Source organism: Linepithema humile, chromosome 1, assembly GCF_040581485.1.
Source record: "Linepithema humile isolate Giens D197 chromosome 1, Lhum_UNIL_v1.0, whole genome shotgun sequence".
Taxonomy (NCBI): Eukaryota; Metazoa; Arthropoda; class Insecta; order Hymenoptera; family Formicidae; genus Linepithema; species Linepithema humile.
The window spans coordinates 20,474,483-20,493,387 of NC_090128.1; the positions used below are offsets into that span (position 1 = coordinate 20,474,483).

The 18,905-nt window shown below is 26.9% G+C and overlaps 3 protein-coding genes across 4 annotated transcripts in view; 1 reads left to right on the plus strand and 2 right to left on the minus strand.

The window, feature by feature from the left end:
* The window catches only part of LOC105675641 (uncharacterized), a 237,926-nt gene that overhangs the window by 185,917 nt on the left and 33,104 nt on the right, over positions 1–18,905 (plus strand). The gene's annotated exons all lie outside the window — the stretch shown is intronic.
* Positions 20–8,100, minus strand: LOC105674171 (glutamyl aminopeptidase-like). 2 transcript variants are annotated; one of them, XM_067348058.1, is made up of 12 exons: positions 7,952–8,100; positions 6,198–7,168; positions 5,436–5,876; positions 4,554–4,716; positions 4,254–4,410; positions 3,797–3,875; positions 2,734–3,137; positions 1,711–1,985; positions 1,406–1,596; positions 970–1,266; positions 764–833; positions 20–576 (listed from the first exon to the last, which is right to left on the minus strand). In XM_067348058.1, the coding sequence occupies exons 2-12, from the start codon at positions 7,142–7,144 to the stop codon at positions 448–450; spliced, it is 3,153 nt and encodes a 1,050-aa protein (XP_067204159.1). In that variant the 5' UTR covers positions 7,145–7,168; positions 7,952–8,100; the 3' UTR covers positions 20–447. The 2 variants fall into 2 exon arrangements, with proteins under 2 accessions (XP_067204159.1, XP_067204160.1); XM_067348059.1 differs by having other exon boundaries at positions 724–833.
* LOC105675651 (aminopeptidase N-like) lies at positions 8,335–16,691 on the minus strand. The gene is made up of 13 exons (XM_067348057.1): positions 16,538–16,691; positions 14,429–15,747; positions 13,680–14,114; positions 12,797–12,959; positions 12,496–12,640; positions 12,053–12,131; positions 11,093–11,505; positions 10,050–10,324; positions 9,745–9,935; positions 9,309–9,605; positions 9,104–9,173; positions 8,694–8,891; positions 8,335–8,555 (listed from the first exon to the last, which is right to left on the minus strand). The coding sequence occupies exons 1-12, from the start codon at positions 16,541–16,543 to the stop codon at positions 8,754–8,756; spliced, it is 3,531 nt and encodes a 1,176-aa protein (XP_067204158.1). The 5' UTR covers positions 16,544–16,691; the 3' UTR covers positions 8,335–8,555; positions 8,694–8,753.

Consider the following 18,905-nt stretch of genomic DNA (forward strand, 5'->3'; position numbering starts at 1 on the left):
ATCATTTATGAAAAAAATATTTAAATTTATTCAACGTCTTTATTGACTGAGAGCGTAGAATGTGTTAGTTTTTACAATATAATACAAATACAATCTTATGTATTATAAAATCAAATTCTATAATGAAAATGGACTATTTTATCGCTGTCAGATGTCCGTTTATGTCCTTTGTATACGTATTTTAAACGATGATTGTTTTTGTCACTAACGTAATTCTTTTTATTACTCATCAAAGAATGCAAATATCTGCGTTATTCAAAATTTATAGCATTAGTAATAAGAATAATATGAGGGTATTAAAAATAATTAAGAATAAAAATTAAATAATTTTAAATGCATAGATATTGTTTAACAAATTCGAGGAAAGAGATTATAACAATTATCGATACATGATTGTGTATGAGAAACAGTGAAGTGAGTCTTCCATTGACTCAAATGTTTCGCTATTTATTTCTTGCTACTTAAATAATACCCGTAGTTGTTGGATAGTTTTGCGTATTCCAATTTTCGTTTCCTTATTTTTTTCTCAACATATTTTGTTATTTTATTTTGCGTTTTCGATGAATATTTGGTTAACTGAAACAAATTATTTCAATAATATCAATACATATAGATCTCTACATTGCAATTTGATAGAGCACAGTGCATAGTATATATAATTCACATAAAATATGTCATATATGTAATAAATATATGTAGACATAAAGCTTTATATTTAAATACCAAGAAATGGGTGTGTTAGTGTAAAGTGCAGAAAGTATACCTCGCTTATGTGCTCTTGCTCGTGCACATGCGTAATAATTACAATAAATGTTGCAATGATGTCACTTCTCCTACAAAAACACAGTAAAAAGTAAAAAACTGATAAATTTAATAATTGTGACAAATGTTAATAATTAATTATTATAATATATATAAATAATTAAGAAATATATACAGAGACGTATATTTAAAGCAAAATGTTGTTACCTATTTGAATCGAAAGTAACTTCTTTAACAATATTGAAAATAAAATTATACAGTTCAACTTTTTTTGCATGTTTTGCAACACTAAAAAAAAATGCATTAACATATTCGGATTGAGCTTTGCGCTGTATTAATTCCGTTAAATAATGGCGAATGATAGCAAGATCTTCAGAGCAAGATAGGTATTCTAAAAATCTTTCATCAAACGTTGCATTCCATTTCTTCCATATCTCGTTCCAAATAGTGTGGTTCATTGGTATTAAATTATGACAGTATGTTCGTTTTATCTCCATCGAATTTCTGCATTACAAAGAAATATCTTATTGCTACAAATTTGCTTACATTTTGAAATTTTAATTATAAAATAATTTATTCAGCATGATACAAAAATGCAATAACATTCTGATGAAATAAATATTATACTTATAAAGTAGCTTACGAGTTGTCTTCAGAATATTTAAACTCTTCTAATAATTTCGAAGCAGCATTTCTTCGGCACTCAGAAATACCAAGAATACATGCCCATTTTACAGCTTCTTGTCTTAAATATATAGTGAGAGTATGGTCTGTTGGTTTGTCAAAGTATCCTATTTTTGTAAGAAGTCCATCTATTCTGTTTTTCATTGCTTCCTAAAAATTGTTGAACTTAAATTTATCACTGTTTATTTTTATTTATTTAATATATTTTATTTTATTTAGTATGTAAAATGTAACTCTTTTTTATGGAAATCTATCATTACCTACCATTATCAAATTACCATATTCAAGTGGAAACATATAAGTAAAGGATTCGAAAACTTTAATCATAGGATACCATGTAACAAAATTAGTGTCTCGTATTACGAAGTTTGTAAGATTCCAAAACAAGTTGTATCTGAGTTGTTTTTGTACAAAGAAGTAAAACGCGTCATCGATGATTTGAGCACGATTGAGAATATGTATTTTGTTATAATCTTCAGAGTTTAAGTATCGCATAAGCTGTTGCCAGTTTCCAACATCATAATTGACGCGATAGTATCCTATCGTACAGAGGAATAAATGTTTTGATCATTAGAGATTTCTTAATCGAGAATTTATTAAAGAATCCACACAACAAAAGTTCTATTTGTATCTAAATACGTTTTTAAATTAATTACTCGTGAATAAATTATTGCAAAGGACTTGTGTAAAACATGTTTATTGCAAATTATTAATTGTTTATACTCTTTAAGTAAACAATTAACTAAGGAAGTTTAAGCAAGAACTTTTGTAAAATTTTTAGTTAATTATAACTAGATATATTATTATATCTACACTTTCAGTTTTGAATAATATTTGAAGATTCTAAATAGAAGCAAAAAAAAACAAGTTGTAAACGTTTACAATTATATTGTCAGGCCCGATAATTTTGGTTTTTAATTATGTTGTTAAGACCATAGTATTGACTAATGTCCTAAAAATTTTAGACGTCGCTCATTGTTCATTAAAAGATTTTAAAGAACAGTTCAAAAAAGTGTACGTTGAAATAAGCAAATTTGCTAAAAGTACGTTAAAAGTACATGGTGTTCGAAAATTACGTATAATTTCGAAAAGTTGATTAGTACAATTAGTAACTTAAAAAGTTTGTTAGTGAAAACATAGTTAAAACCTATGGTCTTTATAACAGAGAAAAAATTTAAGACAATTAAGTGTGTAATTATAAATAATTACCAAATTAATTTATATTTATTAAAACGTTAATTACTTAAGAAGGACAACGCATACTTATATTTATCTTTCTGTATTTACCAGTTAGTTGTATATTGACTATTATCCAATTAGTTATGTTAGAGCCACCGTCTAAAAATGTCATACTTGGTACATCCAAGGTTAGCCAAAAAGAATGCTTATTCTTGTCAAAACTAATATCTCGTTGCAACATATATGTTACATGTATCCAAATTTTTGTTTTATCATTAACTGATAGGTAAGGAGATCGAATGTATTTTATTTCCCAACCAACCGTGTTTAAAGAACGTTGTTGTGTCACATATAGAACAAAATAATATTTTTTTGTTTTCCAATTAGTTATTACGCCTTTTTTTAAATTAGGATGGAGGAAATCTTTTGAGTATATTTTATTATATAAAATTTGCATAGTGATCCATAAATTATTTGATGTTGTCATGTTTGAATAAGTCGCTGAGAAACGGCTAGAAAATGAAGTTTATCATTTAAAAGTAAACAATGGAATAATTTTTTTAATAAATACTATTTATTAGAAATTACTGTCCAATTTATATAAACATTGATTTATATTAGTATTATCAAGTATACACAATTTGGTATACATAAGGTACCTTTCTTCATAGACTATGGAATAATTTCTTTTTGTTTAGTGTTATATTCAAGTCGGATTAAATTTTCTTTTAAACAAATTGTCTCTCGATAGAAATTATCATTAATCATAATATATTATCCGTTTATTTTTAAAGAATATACCTTTATAACCAATTTTTAATCTCCTAATTTATTAATGCAACTACAATAATTTTTGTTCTTTAAATAAATAAGAAATAATATTTTATTTTTTACTTGTAATTCTCAATATATGTTTTAAATAAATATTAAATTTTAATTATTTAATCTATTAAAATTGATTGTATCTCGTTTATATTTAAGAATATATTAATTTAAGAAATAGATCATATGATTTTAGAAAACTTTAAAATCAAGATAACATTACAGATTTGAAACAGAATTTATATCTCTGCTCTTTATACAATAACAGAATGCAAATATGTTATTTTATACAAGGCCTAGTTTTTCTATGTAATTGTTATATGTATTATAATATAATATAATTACTCACTGTCTATTTATATATGTACGGAGATTAATCCAAAACACATCAGTTATTAAATGGGATAACGTGCGCCATATCAAGAATGCTGTAACAATTAAGATTATGTTTTATTTAATAATGAGAATTTGTCATATTATTATCATGAATTTTATATAAATAAACGATAGTCGTATGTGTTCGTAGTTAAATTTTCTTAAATTTTTTTTCGGAATATTCATGAATTTATGAGCAATTGTGAATACACTTTTTAGTTTATATTTATTTAAATTATATACAACGTTTCATTTGTATTTATTCAATCTCTATAATATAACATGAATAAAACTTTTCTTATATTTTTATGTAATATTTGTGAGTTTACTTACAATTATCCTTATACGTTACATTATTTTTTTGTTACATCTAATTTACTAAATAAAGTGCTAATGACATACAGATTTTAGTCATATTTACTGAAACTTACATTTCATATAATTTGATGGAGACCCTATTGAATTGATTTCAGAGTTGTTTCTGCTTTCCAGTGGTAGATAATCTGCAGTAGAAGAGGTGTCGTAACGGAAAGAGTCTTGCTGTGTTTGTACAACCATTAAATCCATCATGTGATCATTTTGATATATCTGGAAAATTTAATATCATTAAGTTAATATTTAATTAAAAAGTATATTTGCATCAGCAACATACATTTTGATCGCTGGTATTAAACTTTTGCATATATGTTATAAAAATGCAATGTATATGAATTTTAAAGATATAAAACAACCTGATCCAAGATATACGCTCCAAAAAATGCAGCAAAACTTTCTTTCGACCAAAGTAACACATCATTACACCAATGAAATACCAATTGACGCGCTATCACGTGCGCAACTTCCCTTCGGCGTATAACGGAATGCAAGTCTTCATTATAAATAATATCTGCTTCCCTAAAAATTATTTTCAAGCAACATACTTACGTTGAATGTTTTTAATAATTGTAGAAAAGATTGATGTATTATTTTAAAAACGTTGTGTCCTTATTTCTACTTAATTTTAATAAACAAAGCATCACAGTTTGTTTATAAAATCAAGAGGTAACAAATGTTCACCTACATGACAGCATACAAGTGTATATTTAAATAAAAAAAACGACAAACGAAGAACACAAAGCAAGATTCGGCACACTTTGCAAAAAAGATGTCATGAATGAAAATGAGCTTAATGAGCTTCAAAAGAAACTTTCGATGAGTTCTCTCAATTTTAATAACAAAATTGATGCAATAAAAGACATCTTATAGCGATCGCTTTATTTGAACAGCGTAAAACAGTTATTTTGCACGCTTTTAGTAGTGAAAACCTGAATTAAAATCTGATTTGACGTATTATATAGTATGACGTATATATCAGATTTGACGTAAAGAATAATTATTTCAATTTTTTTTTAAATAAAAATAAATTTAAAAATAAAGTCGTAATTTAAAAATATAAATATAAGTTTAAAAATAAACACATAAGTTTAAAAATATTTTAGTGCATAATGCATGTGTCATTGTATGGATTTTGGTTGTTTCTTAATTAATATTTTGACATAAAAATATATTTATCTCCTAATTTTATAACATTGAGAGAACCTTATTTTTTTTTCGATTTAAATGATTAATATTACCTTAGAAAAATGAGTCCCAATGTCGTAGTGTTATAGTCGTGACGATGCCAGACTGCAACAATATCTAATTTCGATAATTCTAGCATGTATTTTTCTTTAAAATATGGCACAACTTTTTCGAGAACATCTTTTGCATAAAGAACATATATCCAAACACTTGGTCTGCACCATATGGTAACATTTGCAAACTGACTAGAAACATTAGTAAATGTGGTTATCACAAACGATATCCGTTGCACAGGCATTGGTAAAGATTCGTCGAAGTCAGTCCACATCATGCTATTAGCAGCTTTATTTCGTACTCGAATAGGCATATTCGATAAAACTGTATATTTTTCGTCATGTTTGATGGCAATCTTAATTGTGGAATTGCTCGTTAACTCGTCCTTGCACGGAAAAAGTTGATGGGCCTTCATTACTTCGACACCTATTTGGTTCAACCTATAATATTTTGATGCTATAGTTTAGATAGAGGATATAATATTAATCATAATTTTATTGAAAATACAAAGATTTAAAAATCATAAAGAATCATATTTTATAATTCGTCTCGAGTGTGATGATTCAGAGTACACTTCTACGTCTGGGGAAATCGACAGATTTTTTGTGTACTTTTGCATGATGCTTTACCAATAATTTCTTAAAGTTCTTTTATAATGTAGTTTCTGGCAAGTTAATAGTGAACACAATAAAAATACTTGGCAAAGAATAATAACGTATAGTATTTACAATACAACGATATTTCAAATGTGTTTAACTTACATTTTATCTCCTAGTTTGTCTTGATATACAGATTGGATTGAATTTCTATCTTTATGTATTACACGCATATATGTCACGTTTAAAGTGTATGTATCAGGAGATACTTCTTCATCAAAATTAATAGTAAGAATGTTGTTATAGTTGGTGAATGAAGAAAATTGATACACACTTGTATTTTTATTAGCAATCAAGGTTGCTTCAATTATACGAATGGGTACGGAGTTTAGCTTTATATATTCCAATTGACGGCTAATGTTTATATTAATACTGCATTCACCGAATAAAAGATTGTCTTTAAAGTAAAGTAGTATTTCGACATTATAATGGAACGGTACTATAGTCGACAAATTAGAATTAATCTCGGTATATTTCGTATCATATTCCGTATTGTTAGCAACTTGTTTATATTCTGCATTGTTAGCAATTCGTTCATGTTTCGTATTGTTAGTTATTTGTTGATATAATTTTAAAATTTTGTTATATTCATTTGCATATTCATCATTATCTTTAGTCGACAAATTAGAATTTATCTCGGTATATTTGGTATCATATTCCGCATTGTTAGCATCTTGTTTATATTTAGTATTATTAGCAATTTGTTCATATGGCATATCGTTGGCAATCTCTTGATATTCTGTATTGTTAGCAATCCGTTTATATTTCGTTTTGTTAGCAACTTGGTTATATGCTGTATTGTTAGGAATTATTTTATGTTTTGTATTTTGAGAAATTCGTAGCAATATTTTTTTAGGTTCTGTATTGTTTCTATTCGGTATTGTAGCAATCCATACATGTTCTAACGTATTGTTATCAACTAGTTTATATTGTGTATGTTGTGTATTATTAGCAATTTGTCCATATTCTGTATTGTTAGCATTTGAAAGAGTAATAATTCTCATAGCGATTAACACTAATCCACCATTTAATAAAAATTTTTGGAGTGCCATATTAATGTAATTTTGAATTCCTATCTGTAAGAAAAACATTGTAGTTAGAAGAAAAGAAAAACATATGCAACATCCAGTCCTTAATTTTTATAAAACAAGAAAAGATAAATATTGAAAAAAATTGCACTTATTTATGCCATAAAAAGATTGATCAAAAAGTTATGTAAGGAACATAATATACACTGAAAACTTTTTTTTAAACATAGAAGTAGAACGCAGAATATATAAAATATACATAATTTTTGAATATAAATATAATAACAGTAATTTTAATTTAAAAAAAAATTTGTTTTACAGACAACAAGACTGTAAACGCATATATTTTCTTAGACGAATAAGATAGATTCAATTATTTAAAAATTGTTTCTTTAAGCTGGACGTAATTATCATATATGTAGCATGTATATATTTTTTTAACAACAGAAATTGATAGTTTTTAAATTATTTTGTAGTTTGTTTGTTTTTCTCAGGAATATACTTAAAGTATGCAAAATATTATCCAAATTGTTTGAAATTGAAAAATATAACTGTTGATTTTAGAAATATCGAACTAATGCATTTCTAATAAATTTATGATAAATGTTAAAATAATTTCTTCGACGAATACAATTAATCATTGTGTATCTTGTCATGCAATGTAAGGATAAGAGGACAAATGTTAAGAGAAATATCAATGTCGGTAAATTTGAAATATGTGCTTTCGAGAAACTAAAACTATACGCGTGATTTATATGTATTCTTCTATATTTTAAAAGTGAAATATAGAAGAAATATAGAACAAAAAATTATTTGTTGTTGGTTACTCACCTATATATATTAATTAAAATAGAAGTGTTTGTTGCAATGCGCAAATTTGTAAGAATAATACGTCTAATACCGCTTCCAATTGGGAACGTCAAGAGACATATCAACCTATTCGCGATATTTCCATATCAAACAATCATTGAACACTGAGGAAAATATCGGTGACATACACACTTTATGCCATGTAAACAGCGTTAAGAAGCTCACACTGAGCATGACGCTACTTATCGATGGATAAGAATAGAAATTAAAAAATGTAATGAACATATATACGTAAAGTACAAAAATTAAATTGCCACGCAATTGTGATATTGAATATATAATATTTTCAAATAAAATTAACGTTTTGTGTATATAATAAAATTAATCATTCATGACAAAAAAAATTAATTTATTCAATTTCTTTATTGACTGAGAGCGTAGATAGTTTTAGTTTTTACAATATAATACAAATACTTTATGTATTATAAAATTAAATTCTAATGAAAATGGGCTATTTTATCGTTGTCAGATGTCCGTCCATGTCCTTTGTATACGTATTTTAAATGATAATTGTTTTTGTCACTAACGTAATCCTTTTTCATTACTCATCAAAGAATGCAAATATCTGCGTTATTCAAAATTTATAGCATTAAAAATAGCAATAATATAAAGGTATTAAAAATAATTAAAAACAAAAATTAAATAATTATAAATACTTAGATATTATTTAATAAAATCGAAGAAAGAGAATTACAACAATTACCGATACATGATTATGCCTGAGAAACAATGAAGTAAGTCTTCCACTGATTTAAATGTTTTGTTATTTATTATATTTACTGATACTTAAGTAATACCCGTAGTTGTTGACAAGTCTTACGTATTCCAATTTTCGTTTCTTTATTTTTTTTTCAACATCTCTTGCTATTTGATATCGCTTTTTCGATGAATATTTGGTTATCTAAAACAAATTTTTTTAATAATATTAATAATATCAATTCAATAATATCACATACAGATCTCTACATTGCAATTTGATAGAGTACAGTGCATAGTATTGTATATATAATTCACATCAAATATGTCATATATGTAATAAATATATGTAGACATAAAGCTTTATATTTAGATACCAGGAAATGGGTATGTTAGTGTAAAGTGCAGAAAGCATACCTCGTTCATGTGCTTTTGCTCGTGCACATGTGTAATAATTACAATGAATGTTGCAATTAAGTCATTTTTTCTAAAAAAACAAAGTAAAAACTAAAAAACTGATAAATTTAATAGTTGTAACAAATATTAATAAATAATTATTATAATATAATAAATGATTAAGAAATATATACAGAGACGTATATTTAAAGAAAAATGTTATTACCTATTTGAATCGAAAGTAACTTTTTCAACAATACTGAAAACAAAATTATACAGTTCAACTTTTTTTGCATGTTTTGCAACACTAAAAAAAAATGCATTAACATATTCGGGCTGAGCTCTGCGCTGTATTAATTCCGTTAAATAATGGCGAATGATAGCAAGATCTTCAGAGCAAGATAGGTATTCTAAAAATTTTTCATCAAACGTTGCATTCCATTTTTCCCATATCTCGTTCCATATAGCGTGGTTCATTGGTATTAAATTATGACAGTATGTTCGTTTTATCTCCATCGAATTTCTGCATCACAAAAAAATATCTTATTGCTACAAATTTGCTTACATTTTGAAATTTTAATTATAAAATAATTTATTCAGTATGATACAAAAATGCAACAACATTCTGATGAAATAAATATTATACTTATAAAGTAGCTTACGAGTTGTCTTCAGAATATTTAAACTCTTCTAATAATTTCGAAGCAGCATTTCTTCGGCACTCAGAAATATCAAGAATACATGCCCATTTTACAGCTTCTTGTCTTAAATATATAGTGAGAGTATGGTCTGTCCATTCGTCAAAGTATCCTATTTTTGTAAGAAGTCCATCTATTCTGTTTTTCATTGTTTCCTAAAAATTGTTAAACTTCAATTTAACACTGTTTATTTTCGTTTATTTAATATATTTTATTTCATTTAGTATGTAAAATGTAACTTTTTTTTATGGAAATCTATCATTACCTACCATTATCAAATTACCATATTCAAGTGGAAACATACAAGTAAAAGATTCGAAAACTTTAATCATAGGATACCATGTAACAAAATTAGTATCTCGTATTACGAAGTTCGTAAGATTCCAAAACAAGTTGTATGTGAGTTGTTTTTGTACAAAGAAGTAAAATGCGTCATCGATGATTTGAGCACGATTAAGAATATGTATTTTGTTATAATCATCGGAGTTTAAGTATCGCATAAGCTGTTGCCAGTTTCCAACATCATAATTGACGCGATAGTATCCTATTGTACAGAGGAATAAATGTTTTGATTATTAGAGTTTCTTAATTGAGAATTTATTAAGATATGCTTCCACACAACAAAGTTTTAATTGTATTTAAATATTTTTTTAAATTAATTATTCTTGAATAAATTATTTTAAAGAATTTTTGTAGAACATGTTTATTGCAAATTGTTAATTGTTTATTCTTCTTAAACAAACAATTAACTTAGAAAGTTTAAGTTGGACAAGCAATTTTGTAAAACTTTTAAATAATTATAGCTAGATATATTTATATATTTACATTTTTAGTTTTGAATAATATTTAAAGATTCTAAATAGAAGCAAAAAAAAAACAAGTTGTAAATGTTTATAATTACACATTCAGGCTTGATAGTTTTGGTTTTTAATTATGTTGTTAAGACCATAGTATTGACTAATGTCGTAAAAATTTTAGACGTCGCTCATTGTTCATTAAAAAATTTTAAAGAACAATTTTAAAAAGTGTACGTTGAAATAAGAAACTTGCTAAAAGTACGTTAAAAGTACGTGGTGTTCGAAAATTACGTATAATTTGTGAAATTTCTTTTGTTTATAACTTTTTAATAAACAAGACGATTATAATCTTGTTCTTGTAACTAAGGACTACGCACTTCATAAAATAGATACAAATTCAGACAATCGAGCTCCACTATGTAATTATAAACAATTATCAAATAAATTTATAATTTCTAAAACGTTAATTACTTAAGAAAGATAACGCATATTTATATTAATTTTTCTATATTTACCAGCTTGTTGTATATTGACTATAATCCATTTCTTTATACTAGTGTTGTGGTGAATTAATGCACCTGCGTATGCACCTGAATATCTCGTGATATCTTCTGTGGATATCCAAGACGAAACACCAGACGTGTTAAAATTAGGAGACGATTCCAACGTATATGTTACAGGTATCCAAGTTAGTGTCTTATCATTTTCTATTATATAGGGGGATCGAGTGTAGCCTATTAATGTATCGAAATATTGCAAATCAGTATGAAGTTTCATCACATTTAAAACAAAATAATATTTCTTCGAACTCCATGTATATATTAAATATTTCAATTTAAAAAAAAGATTATGGGTTTTTTTCGGGTTGCTTTCTGTATAGAGAGATTGCATAATGGCCCATAAATCTGGTGTCATGTCATAAGTAGAGCTAAAAAATTGAAAATTATATAAAAATAAACATTGAAATTATTTTGTTTAGTAAATAAAAAATTACTATTTAATTTATGTAAATATTAATCTATATTAATATTATGAAGTATACATAATATGGTATATACATATAAGGTATTTTTTTTCACAGACTGCAGGATAAACTCTTTTTGCCTAGTGTTATATTCAAGTCGGATTATATTTCCTTTTCAATTAAATTGTCAATCTCGATAGAAATTATTATTAGTCGCAACATGTTATTTTCAAGGCTTTTCAAAGCAACTGCTGATTTTCAAAACTATATTTTTATAAGATTTTTTTTAATACTAATTTTTGATCTCGATATCTATTAATGTAAATAGAGTATTTGTAATTAAAAAAGAAATAAGATTTTTTTAAATTTAATTTTGTAATTCTAAATATTAATTTTCAAAAAATATCAAAGTTTATATCACTGCTCTCTACAATAATGCAAATACGTTATTTTATGCAATGCCCAATTTTCCTAAATAATTGTTATATTACAATATGGTATTCTTACTCACTTCCTGTTTATATATGTACGGATACCACGCCAGAATACATCGGGCATGATATGGTAAAACATGCGCCATAGTATAAATGCTGTGACAATTAAAATTATGTTTTGTTTAATAATGAAAATTCTTCATCATTTTATCATCAATTTTATATAAGTAAATAATAGTCGTGTTTGTTCATAATTAAATTTCCTTAAATTTTTTTTCGTAATATTTCTGAATTTGTGAGAAATTGTCAATACACTTTCTTGTTAATACTTTGAATTATATACAACACTATTCATATTTATTTAAATTTTTATAATATAACATAAATAAAACTTTTGTTAAATTTTTATGTAATATTTGTGAGTTTACGTACAATTATCACATTATTTTTTTATTATATCTACTTTACAAAATAAAATGATAATGACATATAGGTTTTAATCATATTTACTGAAACTTACATCTTAGATAATGTAGTCGAGACCATGAAATGATTTCAACGGCGTTACTGCTATTCAATTCTTTATTAGAAGGAATGTCGTAACGAAAAGAATCTTGATATGCTTGCACGACCATTAAATCCATTATGTGATCATTTTGGTATATCTAGAAAGTTTGGTATGATCAAGTTAATATTTAATTGAAAAGTATTTGCTTCAGCAACAAGCATTTGATATTGTCGATCGTTGCTATTAAACTTTTTTGCTTGTTTATTATAATGTATAAAATTGTAATATAACAATTGCAAAGGTATAACACAACCTGATCCAAGATATACGTTCCGACAAATGTAGCAAAACCATTTTTAAACCAAACTATCACATTATTACACCAAAGAAATGCCAAGTGACGCGCTATTATGTGCGCAACTTCCCTTCGGCGTATAACGGAATGCAAGTCTTCATTATAAATAATATCTGCTTCCCTAAAAATTATTTTCAAGTAACAGACTTACGTTGAATGTTTTTAATAATTGCAGAAAAGACTAATGTATAATAATTGCAGAAAAGACTAATGTATAACTTTGTGTCCTTATTTCTACTTATTGTTGATGAACAATGCAATACAATTTGTGTATAAAATCAAGAGGTAACAAATGTTCACCTACATGATAGCATACAGATGTATATATAAAGAAAAAAATGACAAACGACAAAGAAGAATTCGGCACACTTTACATAAATAACGTCATGGATGAAAATGAGCTTAATATTCAAAAGAAACATTTGGTGAGTTCTTTCAATATCAATAACAAAATTAATTCAATAAAAGAGATTTTCTAGCAATTGTTTTATATGTACAGTGTAAAAAACAGTTTAGGAGTAAAAATCTGAATTAAAATCTGATTTTATGTATTATATAATATGAAGTATTTATGTATCTAATTTGACGTAAAAAATAATTTAATTTTTTATTTAAAATAAAGACATTAATTTAAAAATAAAGAATAAGTTAAAAATATAAATACAAGTTTAAAAATAAAGACATAAGTCTAAAAAGATTTCAGTGCATAATGCAACTGTCATTTTATGGATTTTAGTTGTTTCTTAATTAATATCTTGACATAAAAGTGTGTTTAACTCTTAATTTTAAAACATTATTGAGAGAACCCTACTATTTTATGTCCATTGATGATTAATATTACCTTAGCAAAATGAGTCCCAATGTCGTAATGTTATAGTCGTGACGATGCCAGACTGCAACAATATCCAATTTTGATAATTTTAGCATGTATTTTTCTTTAAAATAAGGCACAACCTCTTCGAGAACATCTTTTGCATAAAGAACATGTATCCAAACACTTGGTCTGCACCATATGGTAACATTTGCAAACTGACTAGAAACATTAGTAAATGTGGTTATCACAAACGTTATCTGTTGCACAGGCATTGGTGAAGATTCGTCAAAGTCAGTCCACATCATGCCATTAGCAGCTTTATTTCGTACTCGAATAGGCATATTTGATAAAACTGTATATTTTTCGTCATGTTTGATGGCAATCTTAATTGTGGAATTGCTTAACTTGTTGCACGGAAATAGTTGTCGGACCTTCATTACCTCAACACCTATTTGGTTCAACCTATAATATTTTAATGCTATAGTTTAGATAAAGGATATAGTATTAATCATAATTTGATTGAAAATATTAAGATTCAATAATCATAAAGATATTTTATAATTCGCTGTCTCGCGTGTGATAATTCGGAGTATACTTCTCCGTGTGGAAATTGACCAATTTTTGGTGTACTATTGCATGATGCTTCAAAAATAATTTCTTAAATTCCTTTTAGAATAGCAAGTCTAATTAATGATGAATGCAATAAAAATACTTGGCAAAGAATAATAACGTATAGTATTTACAGTACAACGATATTTCAAATATTTTTAACTTACTTTTGATCTCCTAGTTTGTCTTGATATACAGATTGGATTGGACTTTTGCGTTTATGTATCACACGCATATATGTCATGTTTAAAGTGTATGTATCAGGAGATATCTCTTTATCAAACTTAATAGTAAGAATGTCGTTATAGTTGGTGAATGAAGAAAATTGATACACACTTGTATTTTTATTAGGAATCAAGATTGCTTCAATTATACGAATGGCTACGGATTTTAGCTTTATAGATTCCAATTGACGGTTAATGTTTATATTAATACTGCAATCACCGAATAAAAGATTGTCCTTAAAGTAAAGTAGTATTTTGACATTATAATGGGACGGTACTATAGTCGGCAAATTAGAATTAATCTCGGTATATTCCGTATCATATTCCGTATTGTTAGCAACTTGTTTATATTTAGTATTGTTAGCAATTTGTTCATATTGCGTATTGTTAGCAATCCGTTCATATTCTGTATTGTTAGCAATCCGTTCATATTTTGTATTGTTAGCAATCCGTTGATATTCTGTATTGTTAGCAATCAGTTCATATTTCGTATTGTTAGTCATTTGTTGATATAGTTTTAAAGTTTTGTTATATTCATTATCTTTAGTCGACAAATTAGAATTTATCTCGGTATATTTGGTATCATATTCCGTATTGTTAGCAACTTGTTTATATTTAGTATTGTTAGCAATTTGTTCATATTGCATATCGTTAACAAACCCTTGATATTCTGTATTGTTAGCAATTCGTTCATGTTTCGTATTGTTAGCAATTTGGTTATATGCTGTATTATTAGGAATTATTTTATGGTTTGTATTTTGAGCAATTCGTAGCAATATCTTTTTAGGTTTTGTATTGTTTCTATTCGGTATTGTAGCAATCCATACATGTTCCAACGTATTGTTATCAACTAGTTTATATTGTGTATGTTGTGTATTATTAGCAATTTGTTCATATTGCGTATTGTTAGCAATCCGTTGATATTCTGTATTGTTAGCAATCCGTTCATCTTTTGTATTGTTAGCAACTTGATTATACTCTGTATTATTAGGAATTATTTTATGTTCTGTATTATGAGAAATTCGTATCAGTATTTTTTTAGGTTCTGTATTGTTTCTATTCGGTATTGTAGCAATCCATACATGTTCCAACGTATTGTTATCAACTAGTTTATATTGTGTATGTTGTGTATTATTAGCAATTTGTCCATATTCTGTATTGTTAGCATTGGAAAGAGTAATAATTCTCATAGCGATTAACACTAATCCACCATTTAATAAAATTTTTTGGAGTGCCATATTAATGTAATTTTGAATTCTAATCTGTAAGAAAACATTGTAGTTAGAAGAAAAGAAAAACATATGCAACATTCAGTCCTTAATTTTTATAAAACAAGAAAAGATAAATATTGAAAAAAATTGCATTTATTCATGCCATAAAAAGATTTATCAAAAAATTATGTAAGGAACATAATATACACTGAAAACTTGTTTTTAAACATAGAAATAGAACGCAGAATATATAAAATATACATAATTTTTGAATATAAATATAATAACAGTAATTTTAATTTAAAAAAAAGTAAAATATGTTTTACAGACAACAAGGCTGTAAACGCATATATTTTCTTAGACGAATAAGATAGATTCAATTATTTAAAAATTGTTTCTTTAAGCTGGACGTAATTATCATATATGTAGCATGTATATATTTTTTTAACAACAGAAATTGATAGTTTTTAAATTATTTTGTAGTTTGTTTGTTTTTCTCAGGAATATACTTAAAGTATGCAAAATATTATCCAAATTGTTTGAAATTGAAAAATATAACTGTTGATTTTAGAAATATCGAACTAATACATTCCTAATAAATTTATGATAAATGTTAAAATAATTTCTTCGACGAATGCAATTAATCGTTGTGTACCTCGTCATGCTATGTAAAGAAAAAAGAACAAATGTTAGGAGAAACATCAATAATGTCGGTGATTCTGAAATATGTGCTTTGGAGAAACTGGAACTATACTCGTGATTTATATGTATTCTTCTATATTTTTAAAGTGAAATATAGAAGAAATATAGAACAAAAAATATTTCTTTGTTGGTTACTCACCTTCATATATTAATTAAAATAGAAAAGTTTGTCGCAATTCGCAATTTTGTAAGAATAATACGTCTAATACCACTTCCAGTTGTGAACGTTAAGAGACATATACACCTATTCACGATGTTTCCATATCAAACAGTCATGGAATACTGAGGAAGATATTGGTGACATACACACTTTATGCTATGTAAACAGCATTTAAGAAGCTCACACTCAGCTTGATGTTACTTATCGATGGATGAGAATAGAAACTAAAAAATGTAATGAACATATCTACATAAAGTACAAAAATTAAATTGCCACGCAATTGTGATATTGAATATATAATATTTTCAAATAAAATTAATATTTTATGTATATAATAAATTTAATTATTTATGAAATAAAATATTCGATTTATTTAATTTCTTTATTGATTGAGAGAGAGAGTAGAATGTGTGAATTTTTACAATATAATACAAGTACAATTTTATGTATTATAAAATCAAATTCTATAATGAAAATAGGTTATTTAATCGTTGTTAGATGGCCGTCCATGTATACTTATTTTAAATGATAATTGTGTTTGTCACAAACATAATTCTTTTTATTACTCTTCAAAGAATGCAAATATCTGTTATTAGAAATTTATTAAGCATTAAAAATGATAAAATACAAAAACTAAATAATTTTATATGCTCGGGTATTATTTTTTATACAAACTAAGAAAGAGATTATAACAATTATCGATATATGATCGTATGTGAGCGACAAGTGAATTTGTTGTCTTACATTGATTTAAATGTTTCGTTTTCGTGGATAGACTGAAATATTTTCTTACACACACATTTTGTTTATATCTCAATATTTTTTTTAATTTAATCATTTTTAAATAAATTATTTTAAAGAATTTGTGTAAAACATGTTTATTGTAAATTTTTAATTACACAATCTCCTTAAGTTAACAATTTATTTTGAAAGTTTAAGTTGAACAATAAATTATGTAAAACTTTTAAGAATTGTAGCTAGATATATTAATATATGTATATCAGTTTTGAATAATATTTAAAAAATTACAAGTAGAAGCGAAAAAAATGAACAAATTGTAAATGTTTAGAATTATACAGTCAGCCTCGATCGTTTTGGTTTTCAATATATGTTATTAAGACCATAGTCCTGATTAATGTTCTAAAGATTTTAGGCATCGCTTATTGTTTATTAAAAAATTTTGAACAAAAAGATTTCACGAATTACAAATAATGTACGTATGTACGCATGCGGCCGGAGAATCGTTCGATGACTGATGGCGATTGTTCGGCACGGGACGACGCGACCGTGATCTTGGTGGGATAACCTTGAACGTGCGTTTCAGCATAACCCGCCGAGTGTGTACATAACCGTTTGCGCGTGTGTGTACCGGGTAGAGAAAATAATTCTTCCTTTCCCTCGAGACCGATGCCGCACTATATATCGATACCGCCGGCCGCACTCGTTGTGTAATTGTTAATGATCGCTGTGTGCACAAAACGGCGACATGTAAAGTGCATTACTTTTCATTGGAAATTTATTGAAAAACCGATGCATATTCGTGTGACTTTGATTCGCCAGAATATAGAATAATTAATTGCATCCTCCAAGTTGTTCAAAAAATTTTAATTTACAGGAAATTAAGCAGAGATAAATATTACTAGACGTATTTTTTTAAAATAAATTTCAGTAGCTGCAACGTACAAAAATGATTTACAGCTTGACGTATCGCAAGCGTGCGATCGCTACTTATGCGATTTCGCGCACGAAACGTGTCGCAACGTTAATCCGCGAATGAATGCTATCTTATGTCATTCGCATTTCAAGCATTATTATCTTCTTGCGTGCTCACACGCGAAAACTAATTGCACTTGAGTGCACTCTGCTTTTAAACTCATCTCATATACATTATTGACTTATCAAATAGTTTACATATTAATTATTGCCAAAATCTTACAATGCGCTACAGCTACATCATTTTATACGTATTATTACTTATTAACTATTATACGCTATCACGCCGCTACACCAATAACAACCGCGTTACTATCTCAAGTAATTTATCTACAATCGAATGAAAAATCTAAATTGCATACCGCGTCTCGCGCATCAAGTTCCTATCGCAAAACCGTTTATTATACGTCTCCGCGTAAATACCGCGGAAAAGAATCTCTGTCCCCCCGATGAGAAAGGCCGATACGACGAATCGTGATGTCCCGCTGATGCACGACTATGATAATGCACCGTGGGCCTTTCTCCGTGTCCGCGTGATATCCGGACGGCGGATCGTAGCGGAGCGTCAGTGTAAGGATCGCCTTACATTCGCGGGAGCGAGTCGATGATCTTGATCGTGATTGCGCGGCCCGCT